Below are 27839 nucleotides of genomic sequence, written 5' to 3' on the forward strand. Positions count from 1 at the left end.
CTAGTTCCCTGCCTGGGTGGTTTGACTGAACTGGCTGTCTGCAGAGGGGACAGTTGGCACTGGAACTGCTAATCTGGGGGCTTGCCCTGGAACTGCACTCACGCTCATCGAGCCATTGGGGACAGCAGTTATGTTCAAGCTACTGGGGATCTCGCCAGTAGCTTGTATTTTAAAATAGACCAATTATAACACTGGTAAAACAATCCCAATTAGAAGCATGATAAAAACGGCATTCCACCACTGAATTCCACAGTCGGCACCCTTCGTGGGGGTCTTTGGAGAAGTCGGGAGCAGCAGCTGATTGGAGGTCTCTGCCGAGTAACTTTCATTTAAAAAGATTTCTGACTGCACCACGCGCTCAATATTCTCGTCAATGCCCTTAAAGAAATCTGTCAGTGGGCTGGAGAGGGCACCGGCGCCTACAGCTGCTCTATCTGGGTCTGGCTGCTCCTCGAAGGTCACTCTGGTCTCTGAGCATGGGCTCAGGAGGGATCTGAGTTCTCTGTGGGTCTCTGTAAGGATCCCATGATTTTTCACTGGAATCTTAATAGATTTCAAAGCATATAAGTCTTGTTCTCTGATCAAGTTGTTGACTTTCTTGATATCTGCGACCTAGGAAAGCCACGAAGACAAACAGCACAAAACATGTAAACTCCTTAGAATGAATATCCAAAAAGTAGCTCTTTCTGGAAGAGGATCCAAGCCCACCCCGCTTACAAATCTGATGAATATTGGAAAACCGCACCTAGGCACAAAATTAGTTTAGGCTGAATAAAACTGTTTTTTGACTTTAACTCAGCCGGAATGTATAGCTTAATCATCACGTTTCCATACAGATTTACAAGTTTCAAAAACATAAGATCAGTTTTGGAAGAGTCTCTTGCTAATTCAAAGTGTGACCGCAACAAAATATTTTTAGGTGAAACCCAACCTCGGCCAGCTCTTTTTTTCTACTTCTTCTAACTTTTGAGGCAACAGTGCCCCCATCTGGCTGACTTCCCTCCCACATCAGAACCCAATTCAGTAGCTGATTATATTAGGGATCCCCAAACACAAAGCCTCAGCCAGCTCCACACTCAGAACGTATTTTAACTGTTATAATACTTAAAGAGGTATGTCCTCAGGATTCTACCATGTTTCCTTGCCCAGAAGTGCTGTATGGCATATAAATTTATTTTCTAAATAAAATGACCTAGGTTTAATATACTTTGGAAGGTTTCACACACTTGTGATAATTAGAAACATATAGAAAATCTTGAATCAAGCTGGAAAGTATGGACTGAAATCTGTTGCAATTTTAGGACTGGAAGAGAAAGGAACAGCACTATGAGTTTTACAAAGTTCGGGACAAACTCCTTCCACAGTCGAATCTTAAGGGAGGGGTGGTGCAGACAGTTAAGTCAAAGAGAAACCCTCCCTCAAGCTAATGTTTAAACTTAACTTGAAAGCATTAGAGGTGGACCTTAAGATTTGACTCATAAGCCCACTAACTAGAGTATAAATACAGCCACAGACCTTTAGATAACACCTAATTCAAACCAATCATCTCTATTATTTCACTTATTGAGCAACTGTTTTTATTATCTAATTGAATTGAGGTAGCAGATATTTTTAACAGATCACACCTGAAAACTAAACCAGCTTGAGACCTGTTTGTCTTTACCCTTAGTGAATTAACACCAAATTTATATTTACTTTAAATTGGAAAATTGATTGCTTTTTGGAAGCATTATATGTAACATCTTCACAGATGTATTAGACATCAGTATTCCAGGAATCCCACTGCATCCACTCAGTGTGGGGTTGGATTCATTATCAGCCCATGTTCCATAAACCACACTGTATGCCTACAGAAAAATCTCAGTACAACTGAGAGACCACAGTAAGTCCCTAGAGACAAGCCTCTTTATTTCTTCTGGGAAATACAGCATCCTATACAATGTGTTTAACCATTTGAACCTTGTTCGATAAATGACAAGAAACTAAGGAGTAAAAGGTTTCTAAAATATATTGGTTAGATAGCCTTAGGGGAGGCCACAGAAAGTTATAACAGTGTCATTAGCGAAATGAAATAAATCATTTCAATCTAGGAGAAAATGCAGCAATTCTATAAATACTTTCCTACTTACTTTGCCATGTTAATCACTCTGAATGCTAAAAACATAATTAAAGAGAGAAACAGGGTTATACAGATACACAGCATACAAAGCCTAGATCATGCAGTTCTAAGAGAGGACATAAAACTTGACCAAATAAGCTATAAGCAACAAGAAAGGGTCAGAAAAAGTGAAGCAGCTAAAAAAGCAAGCCTACCAAACAAATCTTGGATAAATTCTGCTGGCATCTTTGGCCCTAGTAGGTCTTAAACAAAATGTGCTTGGGGAAAAACAAACAAACAAACAAACAAAAAAGGTGGGGGGAGGTGGAGGGGGACATCTGGGTGGCTCAGTTACCTGAGCATCTGACTTTTTTTTTTTTTAAGATTTTATTTATTTGAGAGAAAGACAGAAAGCACAAGCCAGGGGGAAGGGTAGAGGGAGAGGAAGAAGCAGATCCCCACTGGGGCTCGATCCCAGGACCCTGGAACCATGGCCTGAGCCAAAGGCAGCTGCTTAACCAACTGAGCCATGCAGGCGCCACTGCAAGATTCTTAATCCATCTGGGACCTCGAGGTATCAACTGAGCTTATGACCTATGTAGGGTAGCTGGGAATGGAAGATTGAACAGTGGCAGAGAAGAAGGCCAGAGGCACAGAGAAAGGAGGGTCCTGAGCAGGAGGAGTATTTCAAGATTCCCGTCTAGGGGCTCCTGGGTGGCTTAGTTGGTAGAGTGGCTCTTGGTTTCAGCTCAGGTCATGCCAGGCTTTTAGGATCAGGTCACACTTAATGGGGAATCTGCTTGAGCTTCTCTCCCTCTGCCCCTCCCCCCACTCATTCTCTCTTTCTAAAATAAGTCTTAAAAAAAATTAAAAAAAAAAACAAAAACAAACTCCATGCTTCCCCCTTCAGCTCCTCCTCCTGATGCACCCCTAGAAATGCAATGGTGTTACCAGGAAACAAAAGCACAGCACTGCCACCATGGAAAGCTTTGATTTCTTCCCATTTTAAGGCTGCTTCCCTCTCCTTGGGACTTGTGCTAAGAACTTTTCGTATCATTTAAGAGAGAAGGGGTATTAGGGAGCTGAAGGGGCAGCCACATGGCAAACATGAAAGGCTGCTACAAGACATCTTTATAAGCTCCATTTCCATCGGGGTCCTTCTCAGAGCCACCTCCCTGCAGAGCTAACTGAGGCTTGAAGAGCCAGCCTGCTTATGCCCTGCCCTTCAACACGGGGCTTTATTTTATCCTGCGATTGCTAGGGAGAGCTACAGACGGCAAACAGCGGACAGTGATAGATAGCATTACCTCTTCTCATTGTCATTTTCAGTTTCATTTAGGTTCGGCTGCCTTAAGCCCTGGAAAAGCTTTACTTAAAAGACTGGGCTCTGCCTTTCCAGGTTTATCAAAATAAAGCAGAAGTCGAGCTGGCTAGTTTTAAGGGCACAGAGGAAAACACGGTTTGGGGACTTGAGGTTTTGAATTGCAGGAGGCAAATATAGCAGGCTCCTGCATAAGACTTTAAACATCCAAATATTTAAAATAACTGCCCCCACGGCCTCCATCTGAATTCTCCTGCCTTTGTAATCAACAGAAAGGGAATGGCTCAGCAGTTCTTCCTAAATTCCAAGGATTAAACGGCACAGATTGCCTTTGCGATTCAACAGCACATTCTAGAAGGAAGAGTGTTTTTGTACCGATGCCTTTCTTTTGGGGTATTTGTAGAACAGCTCTCAGTTTTTGAGACTTTAATTTGGAAATGATAATAGTTATTTACTGAGTGCTTTAATGTGCAAGGTAGGGAGCTTTCAAGGACTTTATATATAAGATCATTAAACTCTGACAAAACCGTGTAAGATACATATGATGAAGAAATTGAGACTCCGATAATTTGCTAAAAATCAAAGAACTAGTGAGTAACGGCGAAGCAGAATATAAGAAAGAAAGGGTATTAGAGATTCAAGGGGCTGGTGTATCTTCCACATTCCAAGTCATGCCTTGTCCATCAGACCTCACCTCTGATGCATGTGAAATAAATATTGCCATATTTTTCCAAGTTTAGGATGGTATCGATGGTAAGATGCTCCTTTGTGTAGCTCAAAGGGGAAAAACGTCTGTGGCTTAAACTGATGATTAATTCCAGGTAGACTCGTGTGAGAACAAATGTGTCCTTCCTATCCCCCCAGAATCAAATCAGAAGTTTGGGAGTTAGCCAATGAGGAGGAAGCTGGTGTCTTGTTTTCCTATTAGTCTATGATGTTTGGGTGCCCTGATTATATACCTCTGGAGAATATCCTAGATATAACCTCAAGATAGAGATTATTCAAGGGCGCCTGGGTGGCTCAGTGCCTGAGGAATCCAGTTCTTGCTTTGGGTTCAGGTCATGATCTCAGGGTCGGGGATGGAGCCCTGCATCTGAGCTTGTCCCTCGCACTCCTCCTCCCCCATGTGCGCGCAGGCGGGCTCTCTCTCTCTCTATCAAATAAATAAATAAATAAATAAAATCTTTTAAAAAAGAAAACTAGGATTCTACCTAGAGAATATTTCTCAGGTAGGTCTTCCTATCTCAAATGTAGCTGGTGATTAAGCCCAGTCATATCACTCTCTTCCTCGAATCTCTCTCTTTTTTTTTTTAAACAGAGAAAGCAACAAGCAGGAGGAACAAAGGAACAACAGGCAGAGAAACAGGAAGACACAGCCTTCCCACTGAGCAAGGAGTCTATGTGGGGCTCCATCCCAGGACCCTAGGATCATGACTTGAGCCTAAGATAGAAGCTTAACTGACTTAACCACCCAGGAGCCCCGCCCTCCTGGAATCTCAAAACACTTTCCCTGGTTCTAGACAACTTCTGTGGCCTCCTCCCATACCACCTACCCCAGGTTCCAGGTAACTGAGAACACCTGTGAACACATCCTGTGTCCATTCCTAGCTCCAGGCCTCTCCTCCATATGTTCTTCCCCTAAGTCTCTGCCCATAAAAAAATCCTCATTCTTCAAAAGTAAGTTTGAGTTCCTTAATGAAGTCTTTGCTCACTTAAAACTCATTGACCTCCACCAGAGCTTTTTTTTTTTTTTTTCAAGATTTTATTTATTTAACAGAGTGAGAGAGAGAGAGAAAACACAGACAGAGGGAGAAGCAGGCTTCCTGGTGAACAGGGATTTGGATGTGCGGCTCAATCCCAGGACCCCAGGATCGTAACATGAGCTAAAAGCAGACGCTTAACCAACTAAGCCATCCAGGGGCCCCCACTCACAGCTCTTAATAGCTCTCTGTAAATCATTGGTATGCCAGCCACCTCAGTTATCAAAGTGACAATCTGCCTTTCTCTGTCTGATTTATATCCATATCCCTAACACTCCACACAAGGCTCAGGTTAAAGTGGAAACTCAATTGATATTTACGGAATGAACAAAAAATTAAATGTCCCTTTTCTAACATATACCAGAACCGACAGGGAAATTGTTTTTAACAATTGTGAAATTGTTTTTAACTTTTGCACTTTTAAAGCTCCTGATGTCCAGACCCCCCACCCAAAGCAGTGAAATTTCAGAACTTCTCAACTGAAGCTTGGGTTCAGTACAGGCATTGGTGTTTTGCAAAGCTTCCCAGGTGATCTCAAGGTACAACCAAGGTTGAGAATCTGACAATTGCCTCGATGGCAATAGTTCTCAGTGTGGTCCTAGCTCCAGCATTAGAATATCGCTGTCATCTTATTTGAAATGAAAATTCTTAGGACCCACCCCAAACTGTAGAATCAGGAACGGCAGGGCTGTGGGGATGGGGGAAGTGGACAAAAATCTGTGTTTTAACAAGACCTTCCATGATACAAAGTCAAGTTTGAGAAGCACTGCCTTAGAAGTTTACTTTAAATAAGTCTATACAGACTCTGTAAATAAGGCCCTCCCATCTTCTTCTGATTCCTGTCTGGCCCCTATTTCTTCATAAGGTTGTGCATACCCACAAGCACAAGCCCCTTTTTTGGAAGATTTTTTTTTCCCCCAACCTAGTTTGGTCTTACAGTCAACATCAACTTATAGTAAAATAGCTTAAGAAGATACTTTATGTGGGTTTTTTTTTCAATCTTTAAAACAACCAAGGAAGTATTCTCCTGGCTATTTTTTGAATCATGGAAAAGAAATGGACAAAACCCAACATACATGGAATTTGTCCCCCATGTTATGTCTGATGTGAAGTGTGCCATCGTCTTACAATAAATCGAAGACATCCATCCCACAAAGGAAGAGAGAAAGGCTGCAGAAAAAAACGATGAATGCCGGGGGGCACAGCAGAGATCTGACCCCAGATCTGTCCTACCATTGGGGCATTCTCAGGATTTTCAAGACCCCCATTTTGTTATTTTTGCCCATAATCCCATAGTTTTTGTAAAGAAAATCTGCTGCTCTCAGGAATTCCTGGCTATCTCTTGAAGGGAAGTGTTCATTTTGAGAGCATTAAGTACTCAATGCTGTTTCCTACTCATTCGCAGTGGTATACTCTCAGAGCTTTCTTTTTCTTTAAGACCTGGGGAAAAGGGATGGTTTCAACACCTCTAAGAGTGGAGGGGCTGTTTTCTTCTAAAATGTCTGCTTCTCTGAAACTCATATGCTTTGCTCCAAATCTATGGTCTGAATTCTTGGGTTTGTTATTAACATGGCTCCTTTTTGAATCATGATTCTTATAAAAGTTGTACAGGCTCTAAGCTAGGCTCTGTGAGGGATCAGCAGTGAGAAAGATAGACAGACCCCACTTGCTCCCGAGATTCAAAAGCCTGGTGGGAGGTGTTGTCTGAGCAAACCCTCCATCATCTGTCCACTATCCACCTGCAGGACTTCTCTCTCCTTTCTTTCTTTCTTTTTTTTTTTAAGATTTTATTTCTTTATTTGGCGGAGAGAAACAGCTAGAGAAGATCACAAGCAGGGGGAGTGGGGGAGGGAGACATAGGCTTTTCACTGAGCAGGGAGCCCAGAGCGGGGCTAGATCACAGGATCCTGGGATCATGATGGGCTCCTGACTCGAGCCAAAGGCAGATGCTTAAGTACTGAGCCACCCACACGCCCCTACAACCATGACTTCTAAGAGGACCTGAAGGTCCTGCTATGCGAGACATACTTGATGTCCCCACAGGATACCCAAGGCAGACCTTGTTTCAAAAAATAAGGCTCTGGGACGCCTGGTTGGCTGAGGTGGTTGAACGACTGCCTTCGGCTCGGGTCATGATCCTGGAGTCCCGGGATCGAGTCCCGCATCGGGCTCCCAGCTCCATGGGGTGTCTGCTTCTCTCTCTGACCTTCTCCTCATTCATGCTCTCTCTCACTGTCTCTCTCTCAAGTAAATAAATAAAATCTTTAAAAAAATAATAATAAGGCTCGTACTAAAAATAAAAATAAAAATAAGGCTCTAACAAAAACAAAACAAAAGTCTGACAGTCAAGAGCAGCCAAATAGGAGACTCTAATCTACCCCTCCCCAGCTCTCCATTTCCCACACCTGCATTTCAAAACCAAAACCAAACAACGCATATGATGCAAAAGGCTCTGCCTCACATGAAAACAGACAGCCTTGGCACCACTGAAAACACCCTATTTCCCAAACCAGCTCATTAAAATCTCTCCAGGCTATCCAAGCTCCGCCCCAAGACCCATGACTGACATCTGTTCCTTTGGTTTTCATTCTCCAGCAAGCTTGTTCTGATATTTTGTAAGCCACAGACTCAGGACAAAGTCAGAGGACACTAATGCATATGTACACTTGGTGGAAAGAGATCGAAAAGAAGGAAGTTGAAACACTGACATGATACAATACGGAAGGAAGCTCTGGGTCATGGCTCTAGTGCTCTCTGCGGTAGGTCTCTGCTGTGGGTCATGCTGAGGGCTTCCCTAGACCACAGCCTGCTCTGCTTTGCCTTCAGCCAGCCCTTTGGAGGCTGGAGGCCCTGCATCACTGGGGTTCCCCTCATGTCCCACAGGAAGATTTCAGCTCTGGGTCCTCTTGTGGCCTTCCAGAACTGCCTTTCACTAATTTTCTGTTTCTTTTTAAAGCATAAATTTAGTTTGGGGCATCTGGGTGGCTCAGTTGTTAAGAGTCTGCTTTCAGCTCAGGTCATGATCCCAGAGTCCTGGGATGGAGCCCCACATCAGGTTCCCTGCTCAGCAGGAAGCCTGCTTTTCCCTCTCCCACTCCCTCTGCTTGTGTTCCCTCTCTTGCTGTGTCTCTCTCTGTCAAATAAATAAATTTTTTTAAAATGTTTTTAAAAAAAAACCCATACTTTGGTTTTTTATTGGGCAAGAACATATATGACTTGATAGTAAATCAATCCTACCCTATAATTATAAAATGATGTTCTTTACCACATTGTAAGATTTCAATTCTCAGCCAGCCTATTTCTGATGTCTTCATGGGAACTCATGTGATATAATAATAAAATGGCTGTATCCCCACCAGGTTATTCAAATCCCCACTTAAATCCTACACAAGGGGTGCCTGGGTGGCTCGGTGGGTTACAGCCTCTGGCTTTGGCTCAGATCATGATCAGAGGGTCCTGGGATCGAGCCCTGCATTGGGCTGTCTACTTGGTGGGAAGCCTGCTTCCCCCTTTCTCTCTCTGCCTACTTGTGAGCTCTGTCTATCAAATAAATAAATATAAAAAATCTTAAAAAAAATCCTACACAAGTGGCCCCAACTTTTCTATCAAAATAAAGACTTTAAGACACAAGATGGTTTAAGAAAAAATGGAAACTCCATAACCTTAAACCAAACAATCTGAGGGGTGGGGGGTGGGGGGTGGGGAGAACCAGGTGGTAGGTGGTAGGTGTTAGAGAGGGCACGGATTGAATGGAGCACTGGGTGTGGTGCAAAAAACAACGAATACTGTTAAGCTGGAAAGAAATAAAAAAATTTTTTTAAAAATCTGGCTTTTTCTGTACAACTAATAAGCAGTGTTTTCCTCTGATTAAATCGTCTTTCATTCAAAGAAATATTTCATACCTGACGTTCTTACACCCTATCCAACTGCTATGGGATAAACTGTGTTCCTCCAAAATTTATGTTGATGTCCAAACCCCAGGTTAACTAAGAAGGTGAATGTATTTGAAGATAGGGCCTTTTACAGAGGGATTAAGCTACACTGAGGCAATTAGGGTGAGCCTAATCCAATCTGACCGATGTCCCAATAAGAAAAGGAAATTCAGACACACAGACACCAGGGACATACACTCACAGAGAAGGGAGGTGGCCATTTGTAAGCCAAAGAGCAAAACCCTAGAAGAAGCTGAACCTCCCTGTACCTTCATCTTGGAGTCCAGCCTCCAGAACTGTGAGAAGATAAATCTCTGCTGCTTAGCCCCCCAGCCTGTGGAACTGTGTCGTGGCCGTCCTAGTACTCATACAACAACCCGTTCAAAGAGACCAACTGAATTATTAGTAAAGAAAACAACGTGTGAATTACCATCTGCTTTCCTTGGCATTTTAAATATTTTTCACATGTCATGAGTGTATGAATTTTGAAATTCCCAGCGGGAAAACATACTTGAAAAGCCTAATGGCAGATCAGTTGTACTGTGTCTGCTGTGTTGGAGCAGGCAGTAGGGACTGTCTTCCAAGTCCCCCGACTTACTATATTAAAAGGCCAGATGTTAGCTGCTTGCATGAGGGTGTCCCTCATTAAAGGATCTGTGTTGTTTTTCTTTCAGCAAAGGCTTTATTTGTTTAAAAGACACGAAGCTTGACTTCCAAATTCAAGGGACCATTTACTGATGAGATTCGTAATTGTCCCAGGTCCACTGCCTCCACCTCAGACTCTAAGACAGGGAGTGCTGTACACGTGACTTATGAATGAAGGAATCCCAAAAGTAAATTTCTGAGCAAATCAGAAAATCAGGACAAGAACAAGAAGGAAGCCATATTAGGTAAACTTCAGGTAAAGTTTACAGATAATTGACTCAGATTTATCCCACGATGGGGATCTCTGGATCACTGGAATGTAGTTTGCAGCTCAGCCCTGTCCTGACCAAAGGCAACAGGCATGGAGATTTCAAACTCCCAAATCCATCAGTCACTGGCTTAGAAGAGAGGAAATTCCCAGACTCTGCCAGAGCAATCCTTCGATGGTCATGGGGGAAGCTTCAGGAGCTGGTTATTGGGAGCAAAATCTCAAAGTCCTGGGACCCTAATAATAAAAGAGACCGAAGGAGATCTGGTGGGAGTACCAGCATTATCCATCACAGTAAACACTGAATTACTCTGTTTCGTCAACTCACCTGTAAGATTCTGGGTCATATTCTGGAAGGTCACCATAGACTTCTGGAGTCTGTATTAACAGCTTTAAGAACTTCAGCGTTACCCAGATTTTTATTGGGCCAGGATATTCCTCTCATTTCTACCATGCCCCTCCCCCTGCCCAATTCCAGACATTCCTTCCTCAGGGAAACCAGCTGGAATGAGCAACCTCCTCTATAGGGTCTCTGTATGCTCTCTCCCTCCGGGTCCTGCCACCTTCTTCACCCAGCTCATCCTCCTTCTGAAGGTGTCTCTCTCTCTCTCTCGTCACATCCTTCCTTTCTACTTTCTGATGTTCTACATTTTTCCAGACTCTTGGCTGCATTTCTTTCACCACTGGACTGACACCCTTACTACAATCTGGTTGACAAACAAGAACAGTGTCTTGTCTGGGGCCCCTTTTCCCCAGTGTCTCGGAAGAATGCGTGCTTTCCCCTGCCACCTCAGGCTGGGTTGAATTAAGACTTACATGCATGTCCCTGTCACAGTCTCCAGTGAGAACATTCGGGTTTTGCAGTCTGAAGAGTCCCTTGATTTCTCCGCCTTTACACTGACTAATTGAGAATTAAGCCTAATAGGGTACAGCAGAAGTAGGCAGAAGAAAAACATGAGTCCTAGGCTGATACCATTTACCTGTGCCTTGTAGGGCCAGCTCAGACCTCATCTTTACACACTGCTTGCACGTGGTGAAGCTTTGCTAAATGGAATAGATCCACAGGTCCTAATGAGTGACTCAGGGCCTCGGCTCCCCTGGCTTTCCATAACCAAGAGTTCAGTACTTATCAAGGCCCCATATCAATCCAAAAGCTCTTTCTGTCAAAGAGAATAAATTCCTGCTAAGCAGGAACTTGATGAAAACCTCAGTGGTCTGAGACTTTCCTCCTGGGGTTTGTCGTTGTCTCCTACAATATCTTGATCTACCTCCAAAACTTTAAGGGCCATTGATGGGATCTGCTTGGACCGTAACCTGGACCATCTAGGGAAAATTGTTCTGGATCCTTTTCCAATGGGGACATTGTTTTAATTTTCTAGGGCTCTTGTAAGAAATTACCACAAACTCGGCGACTTCAAACAGCAGGAATTTACTCTGTTTTGGAGGCCAAAAATTAAACATCAAAGAGTTGGCAGGGTTGGTTTCTGCTGGAAGCTCTGACGAGAATCTGCCCCCTGAGTCTCTCCTAGATCCTGGTGCCTGTGGCAATCTTTGGCGTTCCTTGCCTTGCAGACGAATTACTCCAAACTCTGTCCCTGTCTTCGCATTGACTTCCCCCTGTGTCTCCTTGCATCTTTCCCTTTTCTTATAAGGGTATTTATTCACTGGACTTAGGGTACATGTTTTTATAAGGATGAGTTAAATCTGGGGTGATTTTCATCTCAAGATCCTTGACTTAATTATATCTGTAAAGACTCTTTTTTCAAATAAGATAACAGTTACAGGTCCTGGGGTTTAGGACATGGACATATATTTCAACCCACTAGAGGAGTATTTCTGAATACTCAGTTATTAGCTTCAAATATCCATCCAAAGACAGCATATGTTCTTTTTTTTTTTAAGATTTTATTTATTTATTTGACAGACAGAAATCCCAAGTAGGCAGAGAGGCAAGCAGAGAGAGAGGAGGAAGCAGACTTCCCACTGAGCAGAGAGCCTGATGCAGGGCTCGATCCCAGGACCTGGGGATCTGACCTGAGCTGTAGGCAGAGGCTTTAACTCACTGAGCCACCCAGGCGCCCCAGCACATATTCTTAACAATACACAGTATGAGGTAGAGTAAACAAAGGAAAGTCCTCTTTTATTTTGGGGAAAACAAATACCCGAGCATCTCTCAGACTATGAGGTAATAGGGTTTTCACAGAACTCATGTCTCCTTCCATGAACAGACATAAGCTTGACTAAGGCCAAAGACCTTTCTTGTCTTCATTCTAGCAGCTCATGTCACCAGGATGTTTGGCCTGTGTAATATGTTACAAGTGACTAAGACAGTTGTGCCTCTGTAGACTAAGTTGTGACATGGAGCCAAACAGCTGGAGTAATTCTGCAGTGAGATGGTTGTGGCCATCCCAGTGGATCAACAGGAGAACTTTCATCGCCTTGGTCCTCCAAAGAGATCACATCCAAATAATAAATGTGATTGGAGTTACCACCTGCTAAACCTCAATAATGCACTTTCTTTTCTTTTTCTTTTTCTCAAGATTATTATTTATTTATTTATTTGACACAGAAAGAGGGATCACAAGTAGGCAGAGAAGCAGAGAGAGAGAGAGGGAGAAGCTGGCTCCCTGTGGAACAGAAAGCCTGATGTGGGGCTTGATCCCAGGACACTGAGACCATGACCTGAGCCAAAGGCAGAGGCTTAACCCACTGAGCCACCCAGGTGCCCCAATAATCCACTTTCATTCTCCAAGACCAATCCAAGATCAATTGAACTGGCCACATCTGAGAGTTAAGTAAAAATAAAAAAGATACCGCCCCTGTCATACCAAGTGCCCGCCCTAACGCCCATCTCCCAATGTGATAAGCAGCTGATAGATGATTGAACACGACATCTGAAACTAATGGTGTGCTATATGTTGGCTAACAGAATTTAAATTAAACAATTAAAAAAAAAACCCACCATCCTCATATTTTCCCGGAAATTTTTTTGGTTGGGGGTAACATTAACTTTAAATATTTCTCCATAGAAATTATAATACCTCCGCATTATTAGTTTGATCACTAGAGGGAGGTCCATACGTTTCAACTTGGCTCCTCTTACCTTAATAGCTCTTGTATCAAATCTGAAAGGCATGTTCGTACAAGATAGACGGTATATGCAACAACTACATGCTCCCCAACCAGAAAATTGATTAAAAAAAAAAAAAAGACTCGTGATCTGCTGGAACTATGAGAAGCATTTGTGAATCAAAACTCCATTTGTTCCTTGACCCTTGTAAGACTATTGTGACTAGTGCAAAGCAATGGTACACTGAGATCCCAATAATTAATGGTACCTATAGCCAGTGTCCAGTGACCCTTGGAAGATGTGAGTAGCTCATTCTCCTTAGAGAAAAATAACCCTGCTACATAGTTGATGGGAAGTTAAATCAAAGATTCAATATGTGTATTTCTGATCTTTGTTTTTTTGTTTTGTTTTTGTTTTTGTTTTTTTGTTTTTTTGTTTTTCCAAAACACCAAAGGTACCCATTCGAGAATCAGGCAGTGACATATGACATTATGGTCCAAATTAGGCCACTATTCTCTCCAAACCAGAAGTAATTTTTCGATTAAAAGAGCCATGGGAAGGGGATTTCCACTTTGGAGAAGATGGACTCTTCCCAATATTTTTCAATATGGACTCATCTCAATATTTCTTTCTGTTCCTCTTACCAAATACAATTAAAAATCCTGGGCAGGGGCACCTGAGTGGCTCAGTGGGTTAAAGCCTCTGCCTTTGGCTCAGGTCATGAACCCAGGGTCCTGGGATCGAGCTCCAAATCAGGCTCTCTGCTCAGCATGAAACCTGCTTCCTCCTCTCTTTGCCTGCCTCTCTGCCTGCTTGTGATCTCTGTCTGTCAAATAAATAAATAAAATCTTTAAAAAAAATCATGGGTGTCTTCTCTATTTAAAGGAGAAACAGAAAAGTCGACAAATACAATTGTAGACCTCAACACCCCTGTCAACACTGAATGATACTACTAAACAGAAAATCAGCTAGTATAGGGAATACAAGGTACCCTCAACCAATAGGATTTAACTGACATTTATAGAACTGCCCCCCCCCCAACACGAATGGCAGAATACTCATATTTGAGACACATATCAAGACAGACCACATCCTGGGCCATAAAATAAACCTCAACAAGTTTAGAACTGCAATGATACAGAGCGTGTTGTCTGACCACAACAGAATTAAACCTGAAATCACTAATGGAAAGATAACAGGAAAATCTTCAAATACTTAGAAACTAAAAACACACTTAAAAATAATAAATGAATCAAAGAGGATGTCTCAAGGGGAAAAAACAAACAAACATTAACCTGCATGAAATTATGGAAACCCATCTTTCCTTCTTTAAAGCTGTCTGGGGTATGAGAGGGAGCTGTCTCATCCTATCTTTCTGGAAGATTCCATGCCCAATAATCTTCAAATGGTAGAGACACCATGGTTCCAATACTGACCCTCAGTAGGCACTTTCTTCCACATGACCACATGCGATAATTACATCAATTATTTAAATCAGAATCCTAATTCTTAAAAGAAAAGAAATATAATTTCTTTTCTGAGCCACACCTCAGTCAGATAGACAATCTCCGACTGTCGTTGCTGTTCTATTCGCTTAGTTTATACTGCCTTCAAGACACTACTGGATCCCACACTGTAGACCACTGGGTAGAAGAATGCTTGGTGGCACACAGTGGAGCCCAGCTCTGCCTAAGGAGACTTGGTAACTTCCAGAACTGATGAGAACCTGGGCAACCAGGCTTTGAAACTCAGCTAGGATGAGGAGAGACCAGACGACAGGATGTATAGGCATTTCTTACACAGAACTGTCCTTCTAGGATATCTTCACCAGCAACGCTGTCACTAGAGCTCAACATCATCAGTGCAGGACTCTCGATGCTGCCATAGCACCGCGCCCCACCCCCGGCCCCAGAATAATGTTCCAACTCTCTCGATAGGACATGGCCACTACTTAAGGAATAAAAGTTCCAGAGAAGAACATCCATCTGGCTCGCATGCCACCAAGTCAGGATTCACAACTGGATTTACTTGACTTCACCCTAAAATTAAGCTATCTGGTCTCCATACAACACGCTCTGGGTAAGTTAGGGTGCCTGTGTAACTCAGTCAGTGGTCTTCGGCTCAGGTCATGATTCCAGTGTCCTGGGATGGAGCCTCACATTGGGCTTCCTGCTTGGTGGAAACCCTGCTTCTCCCTCTCCCTCTGCCTGCCAGTCCACCTACTTGGGCTCTCCCTCTGTCAAATAAATAAATAAAATCTTTAGAAAAAAATAAAAGATTTGGGTAAATTAGAAAATTGTTGTGGAGGTAGGGATGATGGGTGGGTGGAGGAGATGAAATTGATGGGCTAAAGAAATTGATGGATTAAAAATAATCTATTATTAAATTCTTTATTTGCCTCTACCTATTGATTGACAGAGGGGAAGGAACACCCAGGCCAAACTGATATATTTTATGGTGAAACTGACTATATTACCTTACTGAAAAGACCAGGAGTAGATCTGACTTTAACTGATACTTAGTCAAGAGTTCAACAGTCCAGACTTTGGCTTTTGTCTACTTCTATACCCGCGACTACGCCTCAAACTCAGTCTTCTACTCCACATGGTGACAAGAAGGCTGCTGCTGCTCTTCCATCCTGGTCCTCTCAGCTTCAAGCCATGTAACAAGGGGAAGAAGGATCTCTTTCATATGAGTTCAGCAAACCCACACTGTTCCTCACTATGTCAGCCCGGGACACATTCCCTAAACCCTAGCTTATCACTACAATGAATATGATGTTCTGCATTGATTGGCCAGGCTGGTCTAAGGCCTAACTTTTGGAGGGGTCTAAAGCAAGATTTTACATAGAGGCCCATATAAAATACATAAAATTATTTTGAAAGTATAAATCAAATTATATTTTAAATAAAATACATTCTATGCTCTTAAAAATATACCTTCATAATAACCTGGGAGGAAGGTCTGCATTTAGAATTCTCAGACTCTGTAGATGGCCTGCTCTGGACTATAGCATCCTTGAAAAGGGAAGCCCGGGGGCACCTGGGTGGCTCAGTGGGTTAAGCCTCTGCCTTCAGCTCAGGTCATGATCCCAGGGTCCTTGGATCAAGCCCCACATCGGGCTCTTTGCTTGGCAGGGAGCCTGCTTCCCCTTCTCTCTGTCTGCCTCTCTGCCTACCTGTGATCTCTCTCTGTCAAATAAATAAATAAAATCTTTAAAAAAAAATGGAAGAGGGTAGCCCAAAGCCCGACGAGTTCTCTTTCCCTTCTTGACTCTGGCCTACAGCCTAAGGGGCCACGTATGCACACATATGGTCCACACTGCCACAAACAGCTAGCTATTACCCACCCAGGGGAGGACATACCCCCAGCCTAGTCTGCCCTCAGGACGGGGAAGAGGCCACCATGGGACTTGGAAGCAGGTAGAGATGTTTAGGCCAGTCATTTTCGGATCCTGGGTACTTAGATCCAGAACATGGACCAGAATGGGAGGTGTGGGGTCCTGTGGGGTGTATCGACTGGGCCCAGGGTATGTTCCCCACTGTGCAGATGACTATGAAGCAGGATCCAAGACAGGAACCCACTTGCAGGGGTTGTTGAGCAGAGAGTCAGCTACGCCTCCTTCCCTTTGGCCAGGAGTGGCATCAGTACCAGGGGAAACACAGGGCCATCGAATGCAGATCTCGGAGGGGTCCTCCAGAAAGAAATTAGAGACAGTCCTTGGACTTTGCATGCATGGATATTTGGTGGCTAGGAAATGGTGAACGCCAACAGCATCCATGACATTAAGTATATTTTAACATCAAAGATGTGTTTCTGGTTCCCACTTTGTTGCTCTTCTGTGTCCACCGTGGGTCAGTTTGGTTTCCTCCCAATTTAAATTTCACTGCTTTCCCCCCATTTTATCTTTTCCTGCCATTTCCTGCTGCCGCAGTGATTCCTGGCTGTGACCTGGACAGAGATTCCACTGGAATCTAATGGAACATTACCCCATGGAACATACACCCCATTGCCTCTCATGTGGACCATCGTAACTGCCTCCTTACGGGTCTGCTTCCCTGAATCCAGTTTTGTTCCCTCACCCTTACTCCTGACATGTACCTCTCACTGCTGCAGCATTCTATCAACAGACATTATCTGTCCTGTAGTCAGAGCCAGAATCTTTTAAAAATAGTTTTTAAAACCTAAATATTGCACCTGCTGCAAAGACCCCCAGCCCTCAGGAAAGCACTGCCGCTCAGTGTGGTTGGCAAAGGCTATGTGGTCTGGGCCAGGTTAGCCTCCCCTACAAACCCTCTCTCCACTTTGCCCCTTGGGCCTTTCCTCCCCTGTCATGGGGGATTTCTTTCACTTCTTCCGCTCTACTCCTCACCCCATCTAGCTCTCTCCCTCCTTGTCTGGACTCTCTTATCTCCATAGTTTCACAAAGAATTGTCCCTCTTTTGACTCCATTTATATCTCTCTCTTTACTTTCACTTTAATTAAATAGACACTTGACATCCCTTAGCGTTTTTTTTTTTTAATTTCTTTTCAGCATAACAGTATTGTTTTTGCACCACACCCAGTGCTTCATTCAATCCCTGCCCTCTCTAATATCCACCAACTGGTTGTCCCAACCCCCCAACCCCCACCACTTCAAAACCCTCAGATTGTTTGGTTTAAGGCTATGGAGTTTCCATTTTTTCCTAAACCATCTTGTGTCTTAAAGTCTTTATTTTGAAAAGAGAAAAATTGGGGCCACTTGTGTAAGATATTTTTTTTAAGATTTTTTTATATTTATTTATTTGATAGAGAGTTCAAAAGTAGGCAGAGAGAGAAAGGGGGAAGCAGGCTTCCCACCAAGTAGACAGCCCAATGCAGGGCTCGATCCCAGGACCCTCTGATCATGATCTGAGCCAAAGCCAGAGGCTGTAACCCACCGAGCCACCCAGGCACCCCTTGTGTAGGATTTAAGTGGGGATTTGAATAACCTGGTGGGGATACAGCCATTTTATTATTATATTACATGAGTTCCCATGAAGACATCAGAAATAGGCTGGCTGAGAATTGAAATCTTACAATGTGGTAAAGAGCATCATTTTATAATTATAGGGTAGGATTGATTTACTATCAAGTCATATATGTTCTTGCCCAATAAAAAACCAAAGTATGGGTTTTTTTTTAAAAACATTTTAAAAAAATTTATTTATTTGACAGAGAGAGACACAGCAAGAGAGGGAACACAAGCAGAGGGAGTGGGAGAGGGAGAAGCAGGCTTCCTGCTGAGCAGGGAACCTGATGTGGGGCTCCATCCCAGGACTCTGGGATCATGACCTGAGCTGAAAGCAGACTCTTAACAACTGAGCCACCCAGATGCCCCAAACTAAATTTATGCTTTAAAAAGAAACAGAAAATTAGTGAAAGGCAGTTCTGGAAGGCCACAAGAGGACCCAGAGCTGAAATCTTCCTGTGGGACATGAGGGGAACCCCAGTGATGCAGGGCCTCCAGCCTCCAAAGGGCTGGCTGAAGGCAAAGCAGAGCAGGCTGTGGTCTAGGGAAGCCCTCAGCATGACCCACAGCAGAGACCTACCGCAGAGAGCACTAGAGCCATGACCCAGAGCTTCCTTCCGTATTGTATCATGTCAGTGTTTCAACTTCCTTCTTTTCGATCTCTTTCCACCAAGTGTACATATGCATTAGTGTCCTCTGACTTTGTCCTGAGTCTGTGGCTTACAAAATATCAGAACAAGCTTGCTGGAGAATGAAAACCAAAGGAACAGATGTCAGTCATGGGTCTTGGGGCGGAGCTTGTATAGCCTGGAGAGATTTTAATGGACTGGTTTGGGAAATAGGGTGTTTTCAGTGGTGCCAAGGCTGTCTGTTTTCATGTGAAGCAGAGCCTTTTGCATCATATGCCTTGTTTGGTTTTGGTTTTGAAATGCAGGTGTGGGAAATGGAGAGCTGGGGAGGGGTAGATTAGGGTCTCCTATGTGGCTGCTCTTGACTGTCAGACTTGTGTATGTTTTTGTAAGAGCCTTATTTTTATTTTTTGTAAGAGCCTTATTTTGGAAACAAGGTCTGCCCTGAGTATCCTGTGGGGACATCAAGTATGTCTCACATAGCACAATCGTCAGGTCCTCTTAGAAGTCATGGTGGTGGGGGCGCATGGATGGCTCAGTCCTTAAGCATCTGCCTTTGGCTCTGGTCAGGATCCCATCATGATCCAAGGATATTGTTATCCAGCCCAGCTCTGGGCTCCCTGCTCAGCGGGAAGCCTACGTCTCCCTCCACCACTCCCCCTGCTTGAGATCCTTCTCTTGCTGTCTCTCTCCACCAAATAAAGAAATAAAATCTTAAAAAAAAAAAAGAAAGAAAGAAAGAAAGAAAGAAAGAAAGAAAGAAAGAAAGAAAGAAAGAAAGAAAGAAGAGAGAAGTCCTGCAGGTGGATAGTGGACAGATGCTGGAGGGTTTGCTAAGACAACAACTGCCACCAGGCTTTTGAATCTCGGAAGAACAGGTGGGGGCTTCACAGCTTTGCGGGGACCATAGCTGAAGCCAGATCACATCTGACTGCATATCCAGAGGCAGCCGGACCAGCGGCGGGGCCTCACCTGGGCTCATGCCGTGTTTTGAGCTTTCTTGTCTTTTTCACACCCCGTTCAGCCATGTTGCTGAGTCTGGTTACCTGGTCTTCTTCTGAATTTTGGGAGTTTGCCCAAAGCCTTGCAGATAACATTCCTTTTTACTTGAGTTAGCAAAGTTCTTTCGCTGTGGCTTGTAGCAATAAATTCCAGCAAATCACCTTTCTTTCGGCACTCATCTTTCACCTTTCCCTCCTCGGTTTCCAAACCGAATTCTCTCACCTGCGCCTAGAAATCTTCCCCTTCCTGCCTTTCCGGGAATCTTCTCATGTTGGATGTCCTCCTTCCCATAACTTTCTGCAGCAAAGATCCTGCTAGCCAGCACCTCCCCGCCCCAGCCCTTTCCTCTGACTTAGTCCCAGGATGCTCTCTGTCTCGCCCTCCATCCCTTGGGCTTCATTTCTCTGTCTTGGCTACTTCCTCCTCCTTGTTTACACCCCTGTCTGGGCCTCTTCCTTTTCTCATAAGCGTTCTTATTCATTATACAGTGGAACACATAAGGCACCTGTTCCAAGAGGGAGGATTTTGGCCAACTGCAGCTGTGCCCCAAGGATCAGCCTGAGGCTCACGGCTCTTCTCTCGATTAAAGCACTCTGCGAAAGTACCAGGTCTCACCATGATGCCTCTTCACCCCTGGACCCAATCTCCCTCCTGTGTGTTTCGACATGCACACTATCCTTTCTACAAACATTGCGTGCATCACCATTCTCCCGATCCCTCCACAGCGAAGCCTGAGAAGCACCTCTGATCCTTTGCTACGTCTGACCCCCACCAAGTCCCGTGTGCAACCTGTCTTACCTCTGGCCCTTCCTTTCCATTCCCCTATCGCTCCCTGCATTCAGTCCATCTTCCCCTGAGAACAGGGTCATTTCTGAGATAATTACCTTTCTTCTAATGACTTTTGTTCTCACCTTTCGCACACACATCCAGTAAAGATTAGTCATCAAAAATATAATGAACCTTATATGAATATTTAAGAATCAGGTACTCCTTTGGCTTGGGTGGGGTAAACCTTGCCCTTTTCTACGTTATCATGTTCTCAGCATGAATTACTTTAGAGAGATGCTGATCTCTGAGCATCCAATGTGAGCTGATCGTCCCTCTGATCTAACTGATGAGGTGTAATGGAGGGAATTTTCAGAAGATAAGAAGATCAGCATTTTGTACCGTAAAGGACTTTGTCTTAGAGTGGAGGACTAAGATATTCTCTCTATAATTACAATACAGTTAGATTTTAGAACTGAACAGAACCTTTAAAAATTATTTAATCAACTTGGTAATAAATTAATTACATTAACTTATTAACTGACATGTAGAGAGGTGAAGTCATTGGTCTGAGACTTAGCTCTAGCCTAATTCCCCACAACTCAAATCCTTAAGCTCATATTCATATCTTTTTTTTCCCCCAATTGAGGTAAAAAACGCATGATATGGAATGTACCATTTTCATTCTTTTTAAGTTTGCTGTTTTGTATTACTAACTAAATTCACATAATTGTGCAAGAGATTGCTAGAAATTTTAATCTTGCAAATCTGAAACTCTATGCTCAGGGAAGAACAACCCCGTTCCTTCCACCCCTCAGCCCTGGGAGCCATGGTTCCACTTTCTGTTTGTAGGAATTTGACTGCTTTATTTTTTATTTTATTTTTATTATTATTTTAAGATTTTATTCATTTATTTGACAGACAGAGATCACAAGTAGGCAGAGAGGAGGAAGCAGGCTCCCAGCCGAGCAGAAAGCCTAGTGTGGGGCTCGATCCCAGGACCCTGGGATCATGACCTGAGCCGAAAGGCAGAGGCTTCAACCTACTGAGCCACCCAGGTGCCCCTATTTTATATTATTTTTTCAACCACTTTAGAGATCTTATATAAGGGGACTCAGAAAATATGGTGTGTGTGTGTCTGTGTGTGTATGTGACTGGCTTATTTTGCGTTAGGCAATATCCTTAAGTTTCATGCATATTGTAACGTGTGACAGAATTTCCTTCTTTTTAAAGAATAATATTACATTTTCTTTACTCATTCACACCACATTCTCTCAGCCCATCCATCCATCCATGGGCTCCTGGGAATAGTGCCCTATGAACCTAGAAATGCAGAAACCCCGTTCAGATCCTGATTTCAGTTTTCCGCAATACAGAAGTGGGATTACTGAATCATAGAGTATTTTTTAATTTTTGGAGGAAACTTCGCACCATGTTCCACAGCAGCTGCACTGTTTCACATTCCCACCCATCTGCGCTCCAATTTGTTCACATCCCTCCACAGCCCTGCCCGCTACCAGAGACGTCTTCCTGACAGGAAGGGTAGGCTGATGCGGCAACCTTGGTAGTCGTCGTCTTTGAAGAAATTGCCACAGTTTTCTATCAACCACCACCCTGATCAACTTGCATCAATACTGAAACGAGACCCTCCTCCCAGCTAAAAGATTACAGCTTGCTAAATGCACAGATAACGGTTAGCAGTTTTCAGCAAGAAAATATTTTTTAATTTGGGTGCCTGGGGGACTCTGTTGGCAAAGCAATGGCCTTCAGCTCAGGTCATGATCCTAGAGTCCTGGGATCGAGTCCCGCATGGGGCTCCCCGATCCACGAGCAATCCGCCTCTCCCTCTGTTCTTCTCCCCTCTCATGCTCTCTCTCACTCTCACTCTTTCTCTCAAATAAATAAATAAAATCTTAACAAAACATATTTTTTAAACAAGGCTTAATTTTTATTTGTTTAGAGATAATGATATTGCCCACTCACAAGACTGCAGTGTCGTGGGATAAACACCTTTTATATGCACTGGAAAATGTGAAAAAAAAATGATTTCCAGAAAAAATATTAATTAATGAATTATGTGCTTTATGGTGACATTTGCATTATTGCGGTGGCCTGGAACTAAATCTGCCTGCCCTGGGCCCTGATGGCAGCACTTTCCCCCTCCTCCCTCCAGGAAGGCCCAAGAGTGGGAACAGCTCCCCCTGTTGTTAGCATCTGGGAGTCTCCCTCTGCTTTTTGCCTTGCTTTCTGCTTCCACAGCTCCAAGGAACAGAGCATCTATCTGATATATTGGGCAATTCTCCTTTTGTGTATATACGAGCTAGGTATATTTTGCATATTATACAAATTGTGTGAATATCATTTCTTTCTCTCTTTAAAATTGTTTTAAAAATTGGCAGCTTTCTTTACTGTTCTATTACTCTCTGTTACCGCCAAACTGACTAAAAGTGCCTTGTAAACTGCATGGGGGAGGTCTGTTTGCTTGCCATCTCTGAAAAACTTTCATTTTCGCTACATAAAACTTAGAAATGTCTAAATATTTAGCAAACAATATCTTAAACAAAAGGAAAACAAATTTTAAAAAGTTAACAAAAGGAGAAAAATTGTACTTTAAGCTCTGCTAAGATAATTAATGAATTTAAGGTTAGTCTAATCAAAATTTTATGAAGTTGGAATAGGGAATTGTTGTTTAGAGTTTTCTTTTCCCCAGTTTTTCAAATCAAAATTTACTCAAATACATATTAATTTACTTGTGCAGATGTCTAATACAAGCTTATGTGTATGAAAACAGCACACAAAAATGTTCATGCCATAGAAAAATGTTCTTAAAAAAAGAAAAATGTTGATTATTTTAAATGTTTGTATCCATGCCAAATTTTGATAATTGTTAAAGTAACTGGAGATCTTTAACTTAAATCTTTAACTTAATATTTTCTAGTTTTAGAGGGTCTGGTAAAAATAATACATCTGTAAAAATTACAGGAAATGACACTTTAATGGAAAAATACTATCTGAAAACTATAACGCTAAATCTACTTGAATAAAAGCAATTGTATTATCAATTAAATAACTATCTAACTAACTATCTATCTAAATAATACCTAAACCTAAAAAGAGATAAGTCCAAATAACTTAAAGACAGAAAACACATGCAGATGTTATGCTGTGGTTGTGGGAGTTCAGGATGGGCCTGTGGTGAGCTCAGTCAAATCGGCAGGGGTCCCTGGTGGTGTGACCCAGCTGCCTGGGCCCTCAAGTCCTGGCTCTTCTCCTACCTGGGGGTGCCGATGATCCAGGGGTTCTCTGACACTTCTGGGCCTCTGTGGGCAGCTGGTGGAGGAGCAGGAGTAAAAGGGCCACTTGGGAAAAGCTGGAAGTTGGACTCTGCTTTGGCCAACATTTGCCTGTTGTAATCACTTTCTTTCTTTAGCTCCTTGAGGCTTCTCTCGGTCAGCACAGCTGCCATCCAGCTTTCCTGAGCTCTCTTTGCATGGAAGAGGATCCCCTTTTGATAGTGTATGGCATTTTCCTCCAATTGTCTCCTGGTGTCTTCAGCGATGTCCTTGTAGAAGTCTCGAGTCTGAGACATGGCCTTGATGTTTCTACGTGTGCAGGAAAGATTCCACTTAATGTCTGCACACTGCTCTTCTGCCTCAGACCATTTTCTCTCAACGGGGATGATGCATTCTTGATATAATTGAGGCAGAGTTTGAAGCTTCTGTTTCAGCTGCTGAATCTCCTCTTCAAGCTGTGAATTTTCACGCTGCAAAGAGGCCTCCTTGGCTTGAAGATCTGTTATTTGTGCCATAAGCTCCTCATTTATTTGCTTTCCTTCCTGCAATTGTCTGGCTAGTTCCTGCTTTTTCGCGTCAGCACTTTTAAGGGACACGTTAGAATCAGCATCATCAGTGACACGCTTCAGATCACCCTCTGACCCGTGGATGGGGCCACCGTCATTTTCTGTTTCCCTCTTTTCCTCGATCTCACAGTTGATATGACCCAATGATCTCCAAGGTGAGTGGGCCCGGGGAAGGTCTTCAGCAGGTTTTCACCCACGGGTACTAACTGGCTGACTTTCTTGTTCAGGGCCTGTTGGAATCCTGCGTTTGACTGTTCTAGCCTTTCTTTCTCCTGCTCCATTTTTTTGAGTCTCTGCTTCCATCTCAGTTTCCTGGGCGAGCCGTTCTGCACTCTGTAGATCAGGAGGGTTTCCATTCAAATCACCTAGGGTTTTCTTCCAAAGCTCTTCTCCATTCTTCTCTGAGGCTTTGAAGATGGGTCTGTCACCAGTCTCTTGAGACGATTTAGGAGGCTGGCCCTTCAGTAACTTTTTCAGAAAGTCAACAATATTCTGAAGAGACAGCCTACAGTGGTTTGTATTTATTGCTGATAAGCACGAGGATTTTAAGGTGCGAAGACTGGCCTCCGCCTCGGGCAGACCTTGGGCATCATCAGCTTGTGTCAGCGGTTCCATATTCTCACTGCCTTTTCCACAGACTTCAGCGTGGGCGAAACACCTTTTGCCTGACACCTTCACCCTTCTCAAAATGTGTTGTTTCTTCACTGGCAAAACCAGTTTCACAGTTTATACCAGGATCTCCCAGGGAAATCCACAGACCTGAAGCGTGCCTCTAGCTTTCAGAAATCACCAGCGGATGACCACACAGGTGGTCTAGGACCAACTGGAAAGTGGATCTATGGCATGCAGGAGGCCATCCATGGCTGTGGAGAGCTCCCCAGCTCTGCCTCCAAAGGCCAGTGTTCTCTGGGTCTCAACTGAAGGCTCAGAACCTTGGGGGGCACTCTACCTCTAAGGTAAACAGTTGCCTGACAACCAGAGCACAGCAGTTGCATTGGGGGGATGGGGAGGCCAGCCAGCTTCTAGAACACAGTTGCCCTCTAACTTTGCCCTGAAATAAAAAGTGATCTCACTTTTGGCTTCATGCTATGGATGCATTCACATCTTTTCTTATGCATAATTAAAGTAGAATCAAAGGAACATTTTTATGAGCAGTTGCTATATGCCAGGCATAAAGCTATGACCATCGTCTCATCTCATTTAAAACAACTTTATGTGATTATTACTATTATCATTATTGTTATTAATTTAATAACAGTAAAAGACAGTAAGATTCAGGGGATTAAATACTTTGCTGCAAAGGCCTTGATATTTAAGAGGTGTAGATTTGAGCTCCACTCTGTTGCAGGAGATGGGAAAGGCGGCCTAATCATGTAGAGATAAGAGTACAGACGCAGGTGTGCCAGGCTTACCACAGCGGTCCTGGATGACCAGGTTCCGGCCTTCCTTCAGGTGGATGGTGAGGAGGTAGGCAAAAGGACTGGGCAGGTTACTCAAGCCATCACTGGCTTCCCCAAACATCTACAAAGACAGAGATGTAGGTTAAGTCTGCTATTTGGTGATCGAGGGAGAGAATTTCAGAGCTGAAGCAAAACTCACTACAGAGGCAAATCTTCAAGCTGCATCTCCCATCCCCCAAGCTTGATGGCCTGGCTACAATGATTTATTAGCACATCCTTCATGTTTCTCCCCAGTGGGATTTTTTACCAGAATTCCTGATCATATCTTTGCAATCTTAACTCTGTCCCAACATAATCACCCACGTGGTAAGCCAGTATCTGACATACCCTTAAGCTCAGTGATTTCTGGTAGGATTCTTTCTTCTGGAACTCAAAGGGCAGCCCAGAGGGAGGGAGTAGCACATGCGGATTCCACATGTGTCCCACAGACATGGGTCCAGACTCAGATGCAAAGCGGCTTCCTTATTTTCTCCCCTTCCCACCAAACCTTTCCACCCTGGCACACCTCCTCTACATTTCTGTTCACAACCACTCCACCATCAACCCAGAGCCCACACATCCGTCGGGTACATACCCCTCCCATGTTCACATGTGACACACTTTGAGTGCTCTCCCTTTTACTAATTGTCCTCCATTCCCTGCCTCCACTGTGGTGTCTCCTCCACTTACCCTCAATCTTGCTTCCCCTCAACATGGCTCACTTCCATGTCCAGGAATTCATCAACTCCTACCGGCCACAAGGTCGACTCCATTTCTGAATATTTATTCAATGAATCCAAATAAAGTGTTGAACTAGAACTTTGCACTCTAGCTCAAATTTTTGTCTTTCCAAAGAGAAAGGACAGATAAAGTAATTTATCATCCACTTATTGGACATTCAATTAATCGATTTTGTCGCTGGGTCTCCCTTGACAGCCTTCTTTTGAAAGTTTCCCCCATCCAGGTTTCAAGGCACTTCCAAATGGCTTTGTCTCCTTTACCATCCCACTCAACTGCCTAGCTGCTATTTTTAGAAAAATCGGTCCCAGTCTGACAGATCAATAGACCCTGAATTAATCTTTCCCAGCCATAATGTGCAAGGCCTGCCTTTGTAGGTGGATCTGCTTCGGCGTGCTTTAAAAACAGGCAAAAAATACAGATCCACACATTTGCTAAGAAATCATGTTTACTCCAGTGTTTGTTTTTAAGGAACATCACTCACAGATTGTTATTCAAATTGTTGGGATGTCAGAGAAGCATTCAGATCGCCACTTTCACATAGCTTCTGTAAAAAAAGAAAAAAAAAATCTCGCTTTCAAAAGGCAAAATGGTATCAGCCTACAGGGATAGATAGCCTTTATCAGGTCATTCGCTTTGAGTCTGCCATCTGCATGGTCAATTACAAGTGCGCAGGCTGCCTTCCTACAGACGTGGCCAGGGTTGGCGATAACAGTTGGATTCAGTAGAGGCCCTCTGGCTACAGCCTCTGCCAACTTAGTCCTCCATCGGAGGATGGACAAGGCTGACTCTGTTCTACCACCAGGCTGCTCTGCCATCTTTCATTAAACCAGGCTCTAGTGGGCAGGCAGCATGAAGTGGGAGCACCTGAGCCCTACCACCAGGTCCCTCCCACCACGGGCCTCCCTGGTCCTCTGCAACCAAAGAGACGTGGACATATCACATGGCAGAGACCTGGGCTCATCGCTCAGGAGAAAACATTTCAAAATGTGATCTGGAAGACATTCCTCCCACCTTATCTTCCAGAGTCTGTACAATCCCCAAACAAAAAAGTAAAAAATGGAATTATGAACGAAAGCTCAGAATGGGAGGGGTGTGGGTTTCCTAACTGAAGATACCTATGAAATGATCCCACAGGGTAGTTAGTGTGGGATACAGTAAACATATCCACTGTGCAGGTTTTAGATGCAGATTCAGGGTCCAGGAGAGCTCTCGGACCCCTTGAGGTGTTCTGGGCTGGAGATAAGGACAGCTGTCTGCACAGAAAGGCAGTGTAAGGGACATGAGTTAACGGTCTTCCCGCATTTTGGATATGTTCCTGCT

The 27839-nt window shown here is 43.6% G+C and overlaps 1 protein-coding gene and 1 long non-coding RNA gene across 2 annotated transcripts in view; one reads left to right on the forward strand and one right to left on the reverse strand.

Annotated features, from left to right (window-relative positions):
- On the reverse strand, positions 1 to 27334 carry LOC309868123 (uncharacterized protein; the record flags this gene model as incomplete). The annotated part of the gene is given in 6 exon segments (XM_082737580.1): positions 1 to 183; positions 187 to 612; positions 11423 to 11668; positions 14894 to 15021; positions 25752 to 25860; positions 27182 to 27334. Coding segments are annotated over 6 exon segments (1245 nt in total).
- The window catches only part of LOC309867661, a 743341-nt gene that overhangs the window by 576813 nt on the left and 138689 nt on the right, over positions 1 to 27839 (forward strand). The gene's annotated exons all lie outside the window — the stretch shown is intronic.

The sequence above is a fragment of the Mustela nivalis genome (assembly GCF_964662115.1).
Source record: "Mustela nivalis genome assembly, chromosome: 6".
In the NCBI taxonomy this organism is placed as follows: domain Eukaryota; kingdom Metazoa; phylum Chordata; class Mammalia; order Carnivora; family Mustelidae; genus Mustela; species Mustela nivalis.